The following is an 18,379-nucleotide window of genomic DNA, read 5'->3' on the forward strand; positions in this document are numbered from 1 at the left end:
TTTTAGGATGCATTGGCAAATCACCCAGCTGTGGTTCGACAACACATGAGGTCATTTCTTGAAAATCCAAGTAGGATGTCCCAAGATCAGGATCCATATTTCACAACTGGAGAGGTACGTTTCTAGTAAATGTTAAATACGGTAAACTCTGACTGAACTTGCGTATGATGTAAGGCCGTGTTTCCACAGCCAGAACAAAAATTATCTGTTAATTTAAATTGAGTCTCAATTAAAGAATAAAGTGCACATGATCAGTCATACCGAGCAACCAAGTGCCCAATCACAATGCAACAATTTGTCCTTCAGGTCAAAGGTTAAAAATTATCGCATTTATCCGATTTGAATGAGATAATTTTTCTCAAGCGTAATTGGTTAAATCCTGTCTCCACAGGCAGTTTATCAGTTAATTATCGGTTTATATTTATAAGTCAAAGTTTGCAGATATTGGAAAAATTTATGCCGAGTGCATCTCTTCCTTTGCACTTCTTATGCAAGCGTGTGAAGTGTTCAAATAGAGACTTCAAACAGATTGGTCACAAATATATCATTGGTCAGATGATGCTGTTATATAATGAAGCTGTTATATAATGAAGCTGTTATATAATGAAGCTGTTATATAATGAAGCTGTTATATAATGAAGCTGTTATATAATGAAGCTGTTATATAATGAAGCTATTATATAATGAACTATTAAAGTAATTAAATGTTTGCAGTACATCATTTAGATTCATAAAAAAGAAATTGAAATTTAGAATGGATTCTGGATTCAAGCTAAAACTAACTGACTCAGAAATCACACTGTAAATACAGATCTTACTTTACACTCAAACCTTTAAAAACACTATTTTAACAAATTAACAGTTAGGCATCATTTTTATAATATTCAATTGTGTAATTTCTTTCTTTTTTAGTTTCTTGACTACTTGTATTCCAATTCAAATAGTCTATGGGATGAGCAACATGACAAGATAACAGATAACATGGATCAACCAATGTCACATTACTGGATTGCATCTTCTCATAATACGTAAGTTTCATATTGAATTATTAGTTAGTATTATATTGAAACTATACACGGTCTAGTAATAACTAAATAATAATAATAATAATATCCTGGATTTATATAGCGCCTAATGTTGTGAAACCTCTAAGCGCTGAACATTATTACCCCAGTCATTTTTTATTAAACACATACTCCCATAATGCAGCTAGTAATCAGCGCAAGGTTGTGTCTTGATCTAACCGGGTTCCCATTTAAACACCTGAGTGGATATAGGCAAACATAAGTAAAGTATCTTGCCTAAGGATAAAAGTAATGCGACGAGAGTTGGAATCGAACCGCGATCTCACGATCAGTAGTCAAACGTCCAACACATTGCGCCACAGGCCTACAGTAAAGATGAGAACATTTATATGAGTGAAAATAGTGTCAGGTCGTGTGAAATAGCTCAAGATTATCCTACCTAAGGTCATATTTTAATGAGCGTCGTAAGAGCAAAGTATTCAGATTCATTGCAACGAAGTTGCATTACAAACGGATATGATGTCACTCGCTGGCGATTAACCAAACTCTAACGCACGTATAGACCTACCTTCGTTGTTATTAAAAGTAGTAGTGGTTGGGGTAGGAGTTACAGGCCTAGGCCTAGACCGAACACTTGGGCTCGGCATTATCGATGGGTTGTCAGGCATACCAACCAGCCGATCGTTTTGGGGTTTGGGTTTATATTTGGTCTAGGCCTAAAATATCATTTATGGCAGAAAAATGTTCAAATCCCGTACTTGCACCGGCTCCAGACTTATTTACTCGGTCTTTCGCCGCTTTATACGACGACCCCTTCAATTTCGTTTGGATATAATTTAAATCCTTCTTTATTATGAGGATGGCCCATCTGCTAACGTGTCCGCCATCTCGTTGAACACAGACATCTTGTTGCCAGTGCTTTTACGCCAGTTTTTCACTTCCAACCGATCTCTAAACTCAGGGCTTCCCCACAATGAAATAAGGTATTTTACTTCGGTTTCTCGCCAATGCGCATGCTTCGATGACATTTTAAATTAATTAATATAATAATATTAATAATAATAATACTGTATAGTGTAACAACAAACAAAAGGTATGATTTTTTCGCACGTTCACCAATCATAACAAATGGATCAGCTTGGCTATACGATGAGGAGCACATGTCACGATGTGATGTGGCGAATATTTTTTATTTTATTTTTATTTTATTTCATCATCACCCTACAGTGACCAAACGTCACCATTAACAGGGCTGAAAGTCGTAAAATATAACATATAATATACAAGCAAAAATCAACAGATAACAAGACAACATTTAAATATTACTGACATTAGACAAAACCTTGTGACGGAAACAAGCAAGGGAATCAAAAAAAATATCAACAGATCCATCAATTTTACATAGTGAATGGTATAACTTAGGCAAACGATTAACAAAACCATTTTTAGTAATATTTACCCTCCCTCTTGATATAGAAAATAAAGCAGGATAACGCAATTGATATTGTGGAACAGAAATAGGAAAGTACACTTCAAAATTACCATGAAAAATTGAGTTCACAGCCTTAAAAAGAAAAATTAAATCAAATAACTTACGCCTACCCGCTAAATTAAAAAGAACGTCTTTGCTAATAGAACCAAATTTACGCACATAAAATCGACAAAACTTGTTCTGTACACTTTGTAATCTAGAAGACTGGGCAAGAGAAATAGAGTTAAAAATAACACTGCAGAATTCAAGATTCGACCTAACTAAAGATTTGTATAAAATAACTAATGCCTTTTTATCGTTGATATGTCTGCAATGTCTCCAAAGAAAACCCAAAAGTCTATTGCATTTAGAGACTATAAAATCAATATGTTTACAGAAGGTTAATGAACTATCTAAAAAAACACCAAGGTCTTTGTGAACAGAGACTCTTTCAAGTATAATATTCTTAATATAAAAGTCAAAATAGATGGGTTTTTTCTTAAGAGTAAAAGACATTGATTTGCATTTAGAGGCATTGACTGACATATTCCAAGTGTCGCACCAGTGAATGAGTCTGTCAACGTCTTCTTGTAACAACAACATATCATTTAAAGTTTGTATAGACTTAAATAATTTGATATCGTCAGCAAACATAAGAACATTAGAATGACGAGGAACAAAGGAAAAATCGTTAATAAACATAATGAAAAAAAGAGGCCCCAAAATAGACCCCTGAGGCACTCCAGATAAAACTGGAAGCCATTCAGACGCGTTACCATCAAAAGTGACTCTCTGAAACCTGTCCGATAAATAACTTGTAAAAAATAAAATTAAATCGTGATTTAGACCAAATTGTTGAAGTTTAAACAAGAGCAACTTATGGGAGACCCTGTCAAAGGCTTTAGCCATGTCTGTATATACAACTTCGCATTGCCCTTTTGCATTTATTGCGTCATACGCATGTGACAACAGAACAGACAAATTTGTTTCACAAGACCTTCCTGGGTAAAATCCGTGTTGATGGTCACTGGTGATATATGTTTAAAAATTTGGTCGTGAACAATTTTTTCAAAAACTTTAGAAATAGTTGGCAACAATGAAACCGGTCTATAATTGCGTACATCAGATTTAGAACCAGCTTTAAAGATAGGGCACACGTTAGCTTGCTTCCATTTTGTATTATTGTAATTTGATTGGCTAGATATCTAACCTAGGTCATATTCATCGATGCGTGACTTTCGTATTGTAAGCGACGTCCACTAAACTCATACCTTGAGCTTTTGTAGCGTACGAAATATCAGTGTCGTACGAGGTGGCTTCCACTAATCTTTTCCTGGTTCAGACCTATGGACTTGTACGCCGCGTACAGTACGAAAGCATAACTCCGTAGGTCTGAACATGCCCTTAAACAGACAAATGTAAGGCATGTTATTATGATTCAATATTTTGTCTGTAAAAAACATATTTATACATTGTGACTCAAGAGTCTTGAGATGGAACATGAATTGACCAATCAAAATTAATAGATAAATAAATTATGAACCAACAAAAAATAAGTATCAAACAAAATCAACTAACAGAACAGGTCACCTATCTACTGTTTGATTTTTGTTTAAAAATTCCTATCTTATATGACACCAATAGAGATTGGTGTCAGCAGGAAAATTGCATAATACAGTACCTGAAGCACGAGTTTAGAAAAAACAAAAACAATATTATTCTTATTTTTTAAATAGGACAATCTTCCAAACTACTGTATCAATAGCAAATTTAATGTTATTGATGTTACCATGACGATGATACATGGGAGACAATGTCTTTTGTACCGTACATGATTTATGAAAAAGCAGAATTATTGATTGTGTTAAATAATAATAATAAAATATTATAAATAATAAATAAAATAACATAACAAATAAAAATGTTTGATATTTGATGATATTTTTTAATAACATTGTTTTTGAATAAAGGTATTTAACAGGTGACCAGTTCTCTAGTGAATCTACTTGTGAAGCTTATGTCAGGTGTCTAAGGATGGGATGCAGATGTTTAGAGTGTAAGTTTTCTCATTTGCCATGTGTTTGATTTGTCTACTCCAAAGCTTGTGAAAAGCACAAGAACCCTTTTCATGTATATTTTAAAACTACAGTTTTTACAGACACTTTCCCATGAAGCAAACGAGGGGCATTGCATGTTTTCATACTACGTCCAACACCTATTATATTAAGTAGACACTTAAGATAAGATAACTTTATTTATCCTCAAAAAGGAAATTCATTGCTCATCATAAACAAAAAAGAAAACACAATAAATCCAATTATAGGATAGAACAACCATTCATATAAAAACATCTAAAAAATACAAAACAGTTAAAGCTCAGGTACAGGCATGAATTTTAAACATAATATCTGGTTAATTGCACATAAATCAAATATTTGTAATAGAAATCTAGACGAAAAAACATTAATATCCCTTAAAATGGTCAAATACAAAATTTGACAAAGTTATATTTAATAGCTATATTTAGTCATCTGATAAGATTTTTTACCCGCCGTTTATTTTTCATAGCTTTTTAAAAATGCCTCTCTATTTACAACATTTGTGTATAAAAGAATAGAGATTTTGCTGTGTAATTTGAACTATCCCCCCACTGATAAGAAAGTGCTTATTTTCAACAAGCTCGTGTAACACAAATAAAATCCCAAAAATAATGAAACATAGGACAATCTATAGATCGATAATTATTGGAATGTCTGATCAATATAAATTTTTTGCCCGGACCTGGCCTGATGGTGTCTCCTTATATATATATATATATATATAATTTTTTTTTCTATTTTTGTTTAGTTGTACAGTATCTCCATTAAGATCCAATCCCTGACACCCACAGCATTGTCTTTTTTTTCCAGTAATTTTCCATTGGATTTATACTATTTTTCCTGTTATATCTTTATTTTTGGCACAGCTAGCTTTTCAATTTAGAAATAAAACGCATCCAGGTGCATCGATTTGAACCATTCCGCTGGCACTAAATTTCTTTGCATATGTTTTTTAATGTATTTCCTTTTATTATTTACATGGTAATAGTAAACATAACAGTATTTTATAGAGGATTGCACAATTTTGTGATAACCGAAAAGAAAAAAGTAAGGAAATCCGAATTAGTCTTAATATTTGTATATTTCAGTGGACTGTTGGGATGGGCCTGATGGACTTCCCATTGTATATCATGGTCATACACTCACCACTAAGATACGCTTTTTAGATGTTCTTATTGCAATCAAGGAACATGCTTGGATTGTTTCAGAGTAAGTGTTTTTGTTTTTGCTGTATATAATGACCAATAAAAAAAGTTGTAGCCATGTAACTTGCTAATCATGGCAATCTAACAACAGGATTCTGAACTCAATTTGCCAAGATAGGAACTCGTAACAGTACTTTGATCTTATGATGACAGTGGAAAATTCATAATAGACGGTTACAGCACTGTACTATCTACCTATTCTCCAGCACGCTATCTATTTGAGGAAGCCAATTGGCCAATCAAAAATCAGTCAAGCGTTTAGGGGATGTAGAACTGATCATGTTGCAACTCTTTGATCCACCGGAGCTCTGCATCCTCTTGTTAGATTGCCTTGATAATAAAGTAAATTTTTAAATTCAAACTGTTGCTAATTGAATAGATAAAGTATTGGTTATATTTCTAGGCTGCTAATTGTTATAGGCCATTCCATACATACAACTATTGCTCGAGTTTGCACATTTACTGTATCCATGCAATATGCCTGCCACTGTACACAATTGAATGGGAGGCTTGAAAAATCTGCATCACTTGCAGTATTTATTCATATAGTCACTATTCTCATAAATAAACAAAAGGCAATTGCTCAATTTATTTGCTGGCTCATTGAGAGTAAACATGCTAGCAAGATAATCACATATTATACAGATATTGCCTGCTTAGAGTTTAAATATAAGATTTGACATCCCCGAGGGAATGATATTTTGTTCGAGGGAATATATTTCCCGAAGCGCTGGCTGAGGGAAATATAATATATTTCTCGAGAACATAATATCATTCACAAGGGGTTGTCAAATCTAATATTTCACCGATTATTACCGATATATATCGGTTACAATACACACACATTCACGTATTTACATAGGCTATGTAATATAATAATATATAATGACAATAATAATAATTAATTGGTTGATAATGAAAATCAAGAGTGAGAATAGTCTATACCAGATTCTGCACTCACTTCTCTTCTTTCAAAACTTGAACATTCTCTATTTAAAGACACCTTCCCTACGTTTTTTAGATCTATTTTAAGATCACAAACTATATTTAATGTAAAAATAATACTATATGGTCCTATTATATTAGCGGCCCGCTATAAATCCCAAAATGCATTGCGTGCGGATTGATATTTCTGCTTTTCTTCTGTAATTAACCCACTTTTCGATCGATCGCGAGGCCAAAACAAATGGAAAGACTCCTAACTTTTCAGCAAAAATACCGGGTTTTCCCCAATAGGTATCAACGGAGTCTGGCAAAAATAGAAAGACAATTAAGGCAGCAACTATACAACGTCAGGCTAGGTATATAGCTAGCGTACGATGTTCGTACGTTACCAATGTTTACCAGCTAGGCCTACAAAACTAAGCCTAGCTAGGCTAGGCCTAAAGACCGTCAACGAGAGGTCATTCGTCACGAGCTACTTAGGTAGTGCATTGTTTCTCACTTTTTATCATAATTTACCATACAACGTACATTTAAGACAAGAAATGACATGGTTTAATGTTTTGAAAGTAATGTATATGTATTATTTTTACAAAACGTCACAAATTGTAGGGCATGTGTCTTTAATTCAAGACATTTCTTTATCAATTTGTTTTATTTATTAATGCATAGAAGTAAAAATTAAAAATACCTAGAGATAAACATTGATATAATAATAATAATAATAGTATTCTTATATAGCACTTACTGTAAGAAACAAAAAAAGGATGATTAAGCAGATAAACCATCTTTACCTCTCTGATCTCTAGCACTTTGAAGCTCTCATATGAGAACTTGCTGTAAAAGACTTGTGAAAAAGGCATCTGTCTTTCCTATCCTACCAAAATAAAAAATAAAAAGGTGTTCCTCAAGATGTGTTTTTCAAATATCCTAGAACTAGAAGATAGATAAAACAAAAAGACCCCTTCCCTACGTTTTTTAGATCTAATTTAAGATCACAAACTATATTTAATGTAAAAATAATACTATATGGTCCTATTGCGATAACTTTTTTTGTCTTTAAATGGTTAAAAATGTGAAAAATAAGTTGATTCTAATAATTATAGCGGCCCGCTATAAATCCTAAAATGCATTGCGCGCGGATTGATATTTTTGTTTTTCTTCTATAAGTCACCCAAAACAAATTGAAGTCTCCTAACTTTTCAGCGAAAATAATGAGTTTTCCCCAATTTGTATCAACGGAGTCTGGCAAAAATAGAAAGACAATTAATGCAGCAACTATACAATGTCAGGCTAGGTATATAGCTAGCGTACAATGTTTGTACATTACCGATGTTTGCCAGCTAGGCCTACAAAACTAAGCCTAGCTAGGCTAGGCCTAAAGACAGTCCACGAGAGGTCATTCGTCACGAGCTACTTAGGTAGTGCATTGTTTCTCACTTTTTATCATAATTTACCATAAAACGTACATTTAAGACAAGGAATGACCTGGTTTAATGTTTTGAAAGTAATATATCTGTATTATTTTTACAAAACGTCACAAATTGTAGGGAAGGGGTCTTTAAACAAACAACAACAATCATACAAAACAGGTCCTTTACTTCATTAGAGTAATTGATCATGTGCCTTAATTAAATGAGAGATAATGTTTTTTTACAAAGAGACACTTTATTTTAAATGGTTTATATCAAGCCATGACCTTTAAATACCACTTACTATATAAGTGTTGGAACGTATTATATTTTAATATGTTCTTATTGTATGTAGTAATGCATTGAACCTTTGAAATGAAGGTGAACTTTAATTTGTATTAATTAGGGAAGTCTAAATTCATCTACATTTTATTTTCTACAAATAATCATTTTTACTAACACATAAATATCTGTTTTTCTTTTTTTTTCTGTATTAGCTATCCACTTATTTTGTCTATTGAAAACCATTGTGGTCTAGCACAGCAGCGGAACATGGCAAGTACATTCCAAGAGGTGTTTGGAAGTAAGAAATACATTGAATCAATATTTAATCATTGAAAGACATGCCTTGGCATGCTGAGGTCATTCATCAGTGCATTCAAAAAGTAGAACAAATCTAAATTCATCCAACCCCAAAATAAGTGTCTTGTCTTATATATGTTATGTTCCTATATTTATTATCTTCGCGCTGAATGTAAATATTTGGTTCACAACATGAAGTTAGAATTATGTCTAACTTTTTTGCTGTTTAGGGCGTTACATGTCTTTTTTATGTGTTTTAGATTTATATTTTTATACATTGCAAATTTTATCATTATGAATGAATGAAAATGTTTTATTTTATGAATAATTTTTGTTTTTATAATGGTTTAGATATACAAATTGTATATTTGTTTATATGCATTTTACAGCTGCTTTTTGGGTAATAATACTGTAGTATGTTGATCGCATGTGAAAAAAACTATTATTATTACATCATGTATTTTCAGGTTTATTATTGACCCAGCCAATTGATAGAGATGCCAATATTCTTCCTTCTCCCAATCAATTAAAAGGTAAAATCATTCTCAAACACAAGAAGATTCCAGATCAAGGCACTGAAACATTCACAGTACCAGTTAGCACTGATGGTAAGTTATCTATCAACAAACAAACTCCAACTAATTTAAGCCAAATCTCGCCCCATACAATAATGAAAAATATGTGCAAATAATAAATGTCTATGATTGGATTGGAGAGAATATTTTCATGAGGCAAGTAGAGTGATTTTTTGAATTTTTTATTTTTCCTTATTTATAGAGGGTGACCCTAAATAGCGTATTCTGACAATCAAGGGATTGAGTTATAATAAATGTCTGTGTGTAACAGTGACTGTGTGTATACTAGTACACCGCGGTAACCCCCTACTCATCTCGAAAGATGTACTAGGTTCTTTAAAGTGCACATGAGCCAGATGTGTACACTGGACCTATGGTTTATAGTCCTTATCCGAGAAGACTCGTTCTACCACCAGAACCATAGAGCGAGTAATCCTCGAACCCTTGCCAATATTAATATGTCTTAATCGCTCGGCCACTCACTCAAATAGACCATTTCATCTTTCAACCGATGGGACTGTTTCTCTATTCTACAAAGACAAAGCATTTATTATAATATCTATATCATTTACATTGTAAACTTACATTCAGTTAATTTGCCGTTTCATATTGAATGTTGAAGGCTAGGATGTCATTAGAAATGGCGCATTCACAGGTTGGCTTTCGATAGTGACAGGGCAATCATTTTTTTAAACCTAAATTTTTGATTGTGATGCATAATAAACCAACTATATACTTGTATAGAATACATAATTGAGAGTTCCATCACAGACAATGTTTAGTACATTTGACTCACTTCCTATTTTTTTTTGGTTGTAAATGATCAACTCACTGTATATGTTTTTTTGTGGTTATTTTCAGTTGCTGACCTTGATATAAGTAACACACTTAAAAATGGTATTTTGTTGCTTCAGGATCCAGCAGATATGGTGAGTGGCAAAAAGACGCATTGAAATACACAGTTTGATTGTTTTACATTGTAGCCTATACTAGAATGCTGAAACACGCATTTAAAAAAAAGAAATAAAATAATTTACCAAATATGTATCAATAAAAAGAAAAATTGATAGAAGCCGCACAATTTAAAATACATAAATTTATTTAGGTGAGAGAGTTTTTGTGATTTTGTGGATATTTATTTGAATTTGCAGCACAGTTGTGTGCTCGCATCATGCGGTAACATTGGCCTCCTGGCCAGAAAATGCTTAGAATCCAAGACCACAGTGCTGGTGGTCTTGGGCATACATTTATAATTATTGCAATGGGTTTTTTTTTTAAAGAATTGCCATTGGCTTCATCATGGGCTTAAAACCTGGCTGGCCATCCCAGATGAGTTTAAACCACATTGGGACAATACTTTCATTTGTTTTATTTTAAGTCTATAGGCATATATGGCTGGCCAAGGATAACAAATAGTAAATTTGTCAATTTCCTATCAGATATGTAAATCTCCCTGATGCAGGTGCTGTTTGTGGAGCTGTTCATCAAGGTAAACTCCTACTCATCTCGAATGATGAACATGAACTGGGTTCTTTAAGGTGGACACAGGCAAACTATGTACATGTTCCACCACCAGATCTAGGAGCAAGTCGGCCTCAAGCCCATACCGATATTGTTTACTCTTTGAGTACAGTAAATAGTGCCCCTGCTTTAACTGCTCCACCATTTGATGGAATAAAATAAATAAATGTTAAATACTAATTTTTGCACTAAAAAATGTTGAAATAAATTTTAATTGCATAAATGACAGGAGTGGACACCTCACTATTTTGTTCTAACTGAAACCAAGATGTTTTACTCTGAAGAACATGAGTCACAAGCCACCCAAGATGATGAAGATGATACTAGCAGTACACTTGAGGTCATTACATTTTGATATCAAATTATAATGCTATTTGTAATACAATTAAGCTGCTGCTATATGCTGCTAAAAAATAAAAAAATGAAACATTTTTATTGACTTCACAATTTTACTATTAGGTTACTTCATATAACCTATTGTTTCTGTCAAGTATCTTTATTTATTAGGCTATCCACTAATTGTATCGAGCAGATCACCTATTGTGATTGTTGAATATCTCACTTGTTTATTCTAATTTGTTGTTTTGCATAAATTTATTAATGTAAACAACGTAAATCGTAAATGAAGAAAGTGTAAGCTTTTCTATGTTTGGCATAAGTTTGTACGCAAACTGCTGGCGAGAACATTTGATCTATTTAATGCAATCTTGATATAAATGGTTTATTTTTTTATATATATAGACAATTTCTATTGATGAGCTGCATTTTTCAGAACCATGGTTTCATGGTAAATTAGACAAACATGAAGGGATGCAACCAAGAGCAGTAGCTGATAAATTACTAACAGAGTATCAAAAGGGAGATGGAACATTCCTGGTACGAGAAAGCGATACCTTTAAAGGAGACTACTCGTTATCATTTTGGTAAGTAACAAATATTTTTTATTGTACATGAATAAAATCCCATGCCTGAATCATACCAACTCATTCCTACTTGATTGCTTGGTTGATTCAAGTACCATACAATAAAGGGTTTAAGTTCACCCTCGAGTACAAGCCCTTTTAGTCAATTTTCATGCAAAATGAAGCGAACCGATATAAGTCCACTATAATTTTCAGATCTGAATTTGCAGTTTGCATCTCGGAATACGCCATAAATCAGACCTTTTTGAAGCTGGAATTATAGACCTAGGCTAGGCAGCAAGTAGACACATGCCTAGAATACGCTCCAAGGGTTTTAAATTGCACACTCCATTGGCGTATGTATGAACAATAAATAAAATTCCTGCTAATTTTGATGATATAGCCTTCCTTTCGGTCCTTGGGTATAATCCCACCCATTATCCTGTGCTGTAATACTAGCATATTAAAAAAGATGTATATAGATATATTACCATGCCATTGATCAGTGTATTGTATAAGAAATGATTAGAAGTGAAATAAATACTTATGTTATAAGGGATATTGGACTAGCATGTAAGACGCATGGGTCTGTGCTATATTGCATGTAAATAAGCAAGATGCTTTACTCTCATTGCCTAGTCCTTTGGATGGGATGTAAAGCCATTGGCGCTGTGTATACATACATTGCATGTAAGCACAATAAAGAACTTGGTATACATTATTCGGAATAAATATGGGATTGCATCGAGACGGTAATTTATACAAAAGAGTAATCTGTGCATGCATATATATAAGCCAGTTATACACCATGACTGTATTGGTCGATTTAACGTTTGGTCTGACAACAAAACGTAGCACAATTTATAATGTCTTTTTTAAACTTTTCAAGAATAAAAAATGGTCAATCAGTACGAAGCGAATACATACATAGTAGGCCTAAATTCTTCTTTTTAGTTTATCCTTCTTCTCTTTACAAACATAATAGTAGCCTTCCCAAACAAGCTCAATAGCCAAGCCTGCTTGTACAGGGTATATGGCCTAGGAGGAAGCTTACCGAACAGGATGTGGAGCTGTGGAGTGGAGCTGTGGCTTGGTGGTTATGATGCTTGGCTACCAATCTAAGGGTCCTGGGTTCAAGTCCTGTCATATGTCAGGGTTTTTTTCTCATGACAATTTACAACTCCACTCCCAAAGACTTAATAATAAGTCTTTGTCTATGTAGAGCATCTTGTGTATATGTTTGTCTTATATGTTCTAGTGCAGTATATGGAGAGCCATCTCGATAGTGCTTTGCACTCATGGCAATCCTCAGGGTGCTGCACCGCTGTGTTGTCATGTATGTTTGCCTGAAAATTAAATAAAATAAAAAAAATAAAGAGACTTTATACAATCGTCGCGTTCTGTTAATTTACCGTCTCGATGTGGAAATTCACTATTGGGCTTTCTGGTGAACAGTGTACTAAAGAGGTCACCCAGTATAAGTCAGAAATAAATCGAAATCAAACTTTATGCTGTTGCATTTGAATAAAAGCCTAAATTTTTTTTAATCAGTTTTAAGAAAACATTTAGTTGAATTGTGTGTATGCCTTCTATAATTGATGTGTTTCTGTTTTCTCCATCTTTCACTAAGGGCGCTAAACAAACCAAACCATTGCCGAATCAAGTCCAAACTGGAACGGGGTATATCAAAGTATTACCTGATTGAAAACCTATTATTTGATAGTCTATTTAGCCTCATAAACCACTATCGACAATTTCCATTACGCAGTCGGGATCTGGAATTATTATTAGGAGAGTCGGTCCCACAACCCCCGAGTCACGAAAACAAAGAGTAAGTGAAGTAGCATGGGTATTGAGTTGACACTGCACCATGTCTCCTGTAGTGTGCCTGCTTGTCATTTGTCACATTAACATCATGTTTTTATTTGTTTTGCATGGGTGTTTCATTCATTCTTCTGTTACAGGTGTAGGTCAAAGGTTAACCATATACACATCAAGAAGAAACATTTAGGCCAAGAGATTAAATATGTAGTGACTGAGTCATCGATGTTTTCAAACCTCTATGAGCTTGTAACTCATTATCGAAAACATACTTTGAAGGCTCGTAATGGCATGACGATTTTACTAACTGAATCTGTTCCCCAACTTAAACACCAACATCACGAAAAAGAAGTGTAAGTTTGGACAAAACAAAATTCATCAAAATTTTACCTTTAAGTGTAATTATTTTTTTATAAATAGGCCAAAAAATAGCCTTTAATAGTAAATTTCAGTTCTTAGAATTAAACAAAAATATTTGAATACTTTATCAAAATTGCTTTAGTTAAAATAAAATCCAAAAATTTTTGTCTTGCTTTTGCAAAAAATCAATAGTATTGCCATTCTTCCCACAAAAAAAAAAAAAGCATTTAAAACAATTTGTTTTTATTTATAAAATCAAATGCAGAAAAATGATGATCATTGCCATAAATTATCACCATTCTTAACATTACTGTCTTTATTTCTTATGAATTCATTTTACTCTACTTATTGAAAAACTATACCACAATTCATGTTGCATTTTATTTCTGAACATAACAATATTTAATATTTACAAGCATAGAAATTGGCTTTTTCTTTCATACAACTTTTTTTATTTGTTATTTAACTATCTTGAGTTCAGTTATAATTTTTAGGATTAATTTTCCAGAAAAAGAGTAAGCATGATGTTTTTATGTTTTAACAACATAATCTTGTTTTTTGTCTTTGACATTGCATGTTTGTTTATTATTTTGTGTGTTAACAAATTTTGCATTATTATAACTCAAATAATATTTTTGTATTTCTCTAACTAACATGAATGATCAAAGAAGTACTGCACTGTTTTGTAGAAAAAAATTGTTGAAATTTAAATGTGTCTTGCAGTGCAAAATGTTGACATTTTTCGCGACTTCTACTTGTAAAATGTGTAAAAATTAAACCATTTTTTTTTTCAAATTAAAACTACTAATAAATCATCTATATGATAACTCAAAACATAGTCCTCTACCCTATAAGCCACATGACCAATACTAACCCTTTTCGAGCTGCGGAACTATTTATTTCCCATTTAACCATTCAGCTATGTAATATGTACCTCCATCCAATCCAATCCAAAACGGCCTTTACTTATTGAACTACCATGTTTTTGTGCCAGTCCATTAGACGGGTTTTATGATATAGATATAATATTAAAAATAAGAAATGTCAATATAAAGCATTGTTTGCTGCAGTACTTATTTGATCTTTCATGGCACATTCTTAGTATTTACTAACTTTGTTGTGTATATTGACAGTTGAATGACATGAGTGCGTTTGAATCTTAGTAATGTAATAATGAAATATATAATACAAATATGTATGCAAAATGTACAAAAGCAGCACCTGTCACCAGGTATAAAGGTGGCAGATGCAGCCTGTGTTGTTCTACCCATACTGTACAAAAGCAGCACCTGTCACCAGGTATAAAGGTGGCAGATGCAGCCTGTGTTGTTCTATCCATACTGTAAAACCTCGAAAAAAAGCCCTGCCCTTTTTAGTATTCAAACTAAACTAAACTAAAGAGGAGGGCTTCTTTTCGAAATGAATGCCGTAAATTTTGTGAATTTCTACTAAAACATTACCTGCCAATGTTACATATTTGTGATCAAAATACCATATTAAACTGTCAAATGAATGTATGATATAAACTCGATCATATATTATATCTGCTTTAAGTTATCTGGCATTAAATCAACTTGTTCTTTTGAAATTCAATAAGTCTATCTCGAAAACAAGCCCATCGAGATTACTTTTGCAGTCCAAAGAGGCGACTTCATTTCGAGATGGGCTTCTTTTCGTGGTTTTACGGTATTTCTTGCCTAAACGTACATTCTATAAATTATTAATCAAACCAAACAAGATTGGCATATGAAATAGATTATGTGTTCAACAAACTGTATGTGTGTGGTGTTATTCTACCTTGAATTTATTGTTGTGATTGTTTGAGTCAAGTGACCAAGTAGTGAAAGAGTCAGAGTACAGCAAACCAAAATGTAGGCACAGGTTTGAGGCACTCCTCAGCCATAGCAGGTTTGAGGCACTCCTCAGCCAAAGCAGGTTTGAGGCACTCCTCAGCCATAGCAGGTTTGAGGCACTCCTCAGCCATAGCAGGTTTGAGGCACTCCTCAGCCATAGCAGGTTTGAGGCACTCCTCAGCCATAGCAGGTTTGAGGCACTCCTCAGCCATAGTCCTTAGGCAAAACAAACATAAACTTGTTAAGCATCACAAATTTAAAGCTGCCTGTTTTATTTTTAATTTTTTTACAAAGTACCAAAAAACAACCAAAAATTAACATTTGATTATCCCAGCCCTGAAATTTATTCAGAGGTTGATGATTAACAAGTGTATTTTTTTATTTGGCCTTATGGCCTTAAAATTAGAGGTTGAGTGTACACATCTTGCTTGAGTGCACTTGAGAACCCAGTTCATCTTTTCAGAAATAGTGGGGAGTTACCCCAGTGTTACAGATGTCGGCCTGTTGTTAATCACTGCAGTGGCCTCTTGGTTATGGAAACCAAAAAGTTGGGATACAAATTTAGACTGAATGATTTTGATGAAGTTTTCCATATGACTTTACATTCATATAAAAGTAATTACTATAATATTTGCTTTTTTTTCTAGATGGTTTCATAACCGATTAACCAGACATGAAGCAGAGAATATGTTAAAACGTATACAAAAAGATGGTGCCTTCTTAGTTCGCAAACGATTTGATACCAATGATTCATATGCCATCTCATTCAGGTTAATATTAGTATGCTAAAAATTGTTATCTAATAATGTGTTTATCCCCATGGACTTAGGGGCGGCCTCAGTTTGTTATTACATGCAATCCACTGCATGTAACCGATAACACCTGAAAATTGAAATGTGTATACCTGGTACTACTGGGTATAGGTAAAATAACTGTTTAAACATATTTAAATAATATTTATATTGCTTTATAACGATGATTTAAAAGGGACTTTAGGCCCACCCCCTCCCCTAAAATCTAACTCTTTAAAATAATATAATAACTATTTATATTTTTCTGCAACCTGACGGGATCGTTTTTATCATTTAAAGCCGTCAAATGTGTATACCTGGTACTACTGGGTATAGGTAAAATAACTGTTTAAACATAATTATTTAAATAATATTTATATTTCCTTATAAAGATAAATTAAAAGGGACTTTAGGCCCCACCCTCCCCCTCCCTCCTAAAATTTAACTTTTTAAAATAAAATAATGACTATTTTTATTTTTCTGCAACCTGACGGGATCGTTTTTATCATTTATGAAATATTTAGCCCCCCCTAATCTATAATGCTGGGTCCGCCCCTGATTAATACAATATTCAAAAGATATAAAACTTGAACATTTGTGTCAAAATTATTACTTTTCAAAAATATACTTGACAAATTCTGTGGCGTTTATCTGTAAACTTTCAGAGCGGAGGGCAAAATTAAGCATTGTCGTATCAAAGCGGAAGGCAGACTGTTTGTTATTGGTACTGCTCAGTTTGAAAGTTTGTCTGAGCTTGTATCCTACTATGAGAAGTACCCCCTCTATAGGAAGATGAAGCTTAAATTGCCTGTGAATGACGCTGTTGTAGAACTTCATGGGCAGGTATGTGATTTGGAGGCTGCATTTCTTCTAATTTCAAGTGGTATTTTTTTCTAATTTCAAGTGGTATTTTTTTCATACATATCCAACAGTAAGTCGCAAATTATATGATGGATGAACTTTATAATTTAACTTCAAGTCTCACTTTAGGCTTAGGGGGTTGAGTTGAAAGAGTCATGAGTTACAACTCTGACCCTAGATCAGGATTGAACCCTGGAACTTGAGATTGGAAGGCAATCATGTTAACCACCAAGTTACAGCTTCACTACTCAATGTTCACTGTTTGATTTTGAATTTGATTTGAATTTAATTGGAAAATCATCATAAAAAAATACATACAAAGTGATAACATAAATCACGAACATTACAAATAATACATAAATAAAAGATTTTCCAGGATAGCCCAAAAAGCATATCAGCGTATTTCCATTGGGATCCTTTAACAATCTGAAATATAAAATATAAACATTACAAAGTATTGCATTAAACATGTAAATATAACAAAAACAATAATATAGAAAACAAGTTTAATTAAAAGACTATGATTGACTTATAGTTATTTGGTTGAAAAGAAATGTGATTTAACTTTAAATTAAATTTGTTTTCTATTTGCTGAATGGAATGAGGTAGGTTATTCCATGCCTTTATGCCTGTGTAATAAAACGTTTTAGATATTTGACTATCAGATTTAGGAACTGAAAAACCATTGACACTACTTCTAGTCATATAATGGTGGTTAGATGAAACTCTTTTAAACTTTTCAGTCAAATAAGGTACTGATTTTCCATAAAAAATCTTATGAACATGATTAAGTTTGAGTTGGCAAATTCTATCCTCTAGACATAATTGATCGATTTGGTTAAATAACTATACTGATACTAAACTGATTCATTTATTTATTTATTTATTGATAAGTGTGTCTATTCATAATAATGCTGTTTATTTTAATAAAAAAGATTTTAAAAAAAGATTTTAACTTT

At 33.0% G+C, this 18,379-nt stretch overlaps 1 protein-coding gene across 2 annotated transcripts in view; it reads left to right on the plus strand.

The window, feature by feature from the left end:
• LOC140057327 (1-phosphatidylinositol 4,5-bisphosphate phosphodiesterase gamma-1-like) overlaps positions 1–18,379 on the plus strand; it is a 75,939-nt gene that overhangs the window by 43,340 nt on the left and 14,220 nt on the right. The window contains exons 10-21 of one of the 2 annotated variants that reach the window (XM_072102942.1): positions 7–114; positions 913–1,028; positions 4,467–4,552; positions 5,684–5,804; positions 8,652–8,737; positions 9,204–9,344; positions 10,173–10,240; positions 11,062–11,172; positions 11,574–11,755; positions 13,365–13,565; positions 16,416–16,538; positions 17,225–17,402. In XM_072102942.1, the coding sequence (XP_071959043.1) occupies positions 7–114; positions 913–1,028; positions 4,467–4,552; positions 5,684–5,804; positions 8,652–8,737; positions 9,204–9,344; positions 10,173–10,240; positions 11,062–11,172; positions 11,574–11,755; positions 13,365–13,565; positions 16,416–16,538; positions 17,225–17,402 (1,521 nt within the window). Of the gene's footprint in view, positions 1–6; positions 115–912; positions 1,029–4,466; positions 4,553–5,683; positions 5,805–8,651; positions 8,738–9,203; positions 9,345–10,172; positions 10,241–11,061; positions 11,173–11,573; positions 11,756–13,364; positions 13,566–13,698; positions 13,909–16,415; positions 16,539–17,224; positions 17,403–18,379 lie in introns of both variants that reach the window. The other variant, XM_072102941.1, reaches the window with a different exon arrangement.

This window comes from Antedon mediterranea, chromosome 8 (genome assembly GCF_964355755.1).
Source record: "Antedon mediterranea chromosome 8, ecAntMedi1.1, whole genome shotgun sequence".
Lineage (NCBI taxonomy): Eukaryota > Metazoa > Echinodermata > Crinoidea > Comatulida > Antedonidae > Antedon > Antedon mediterranea.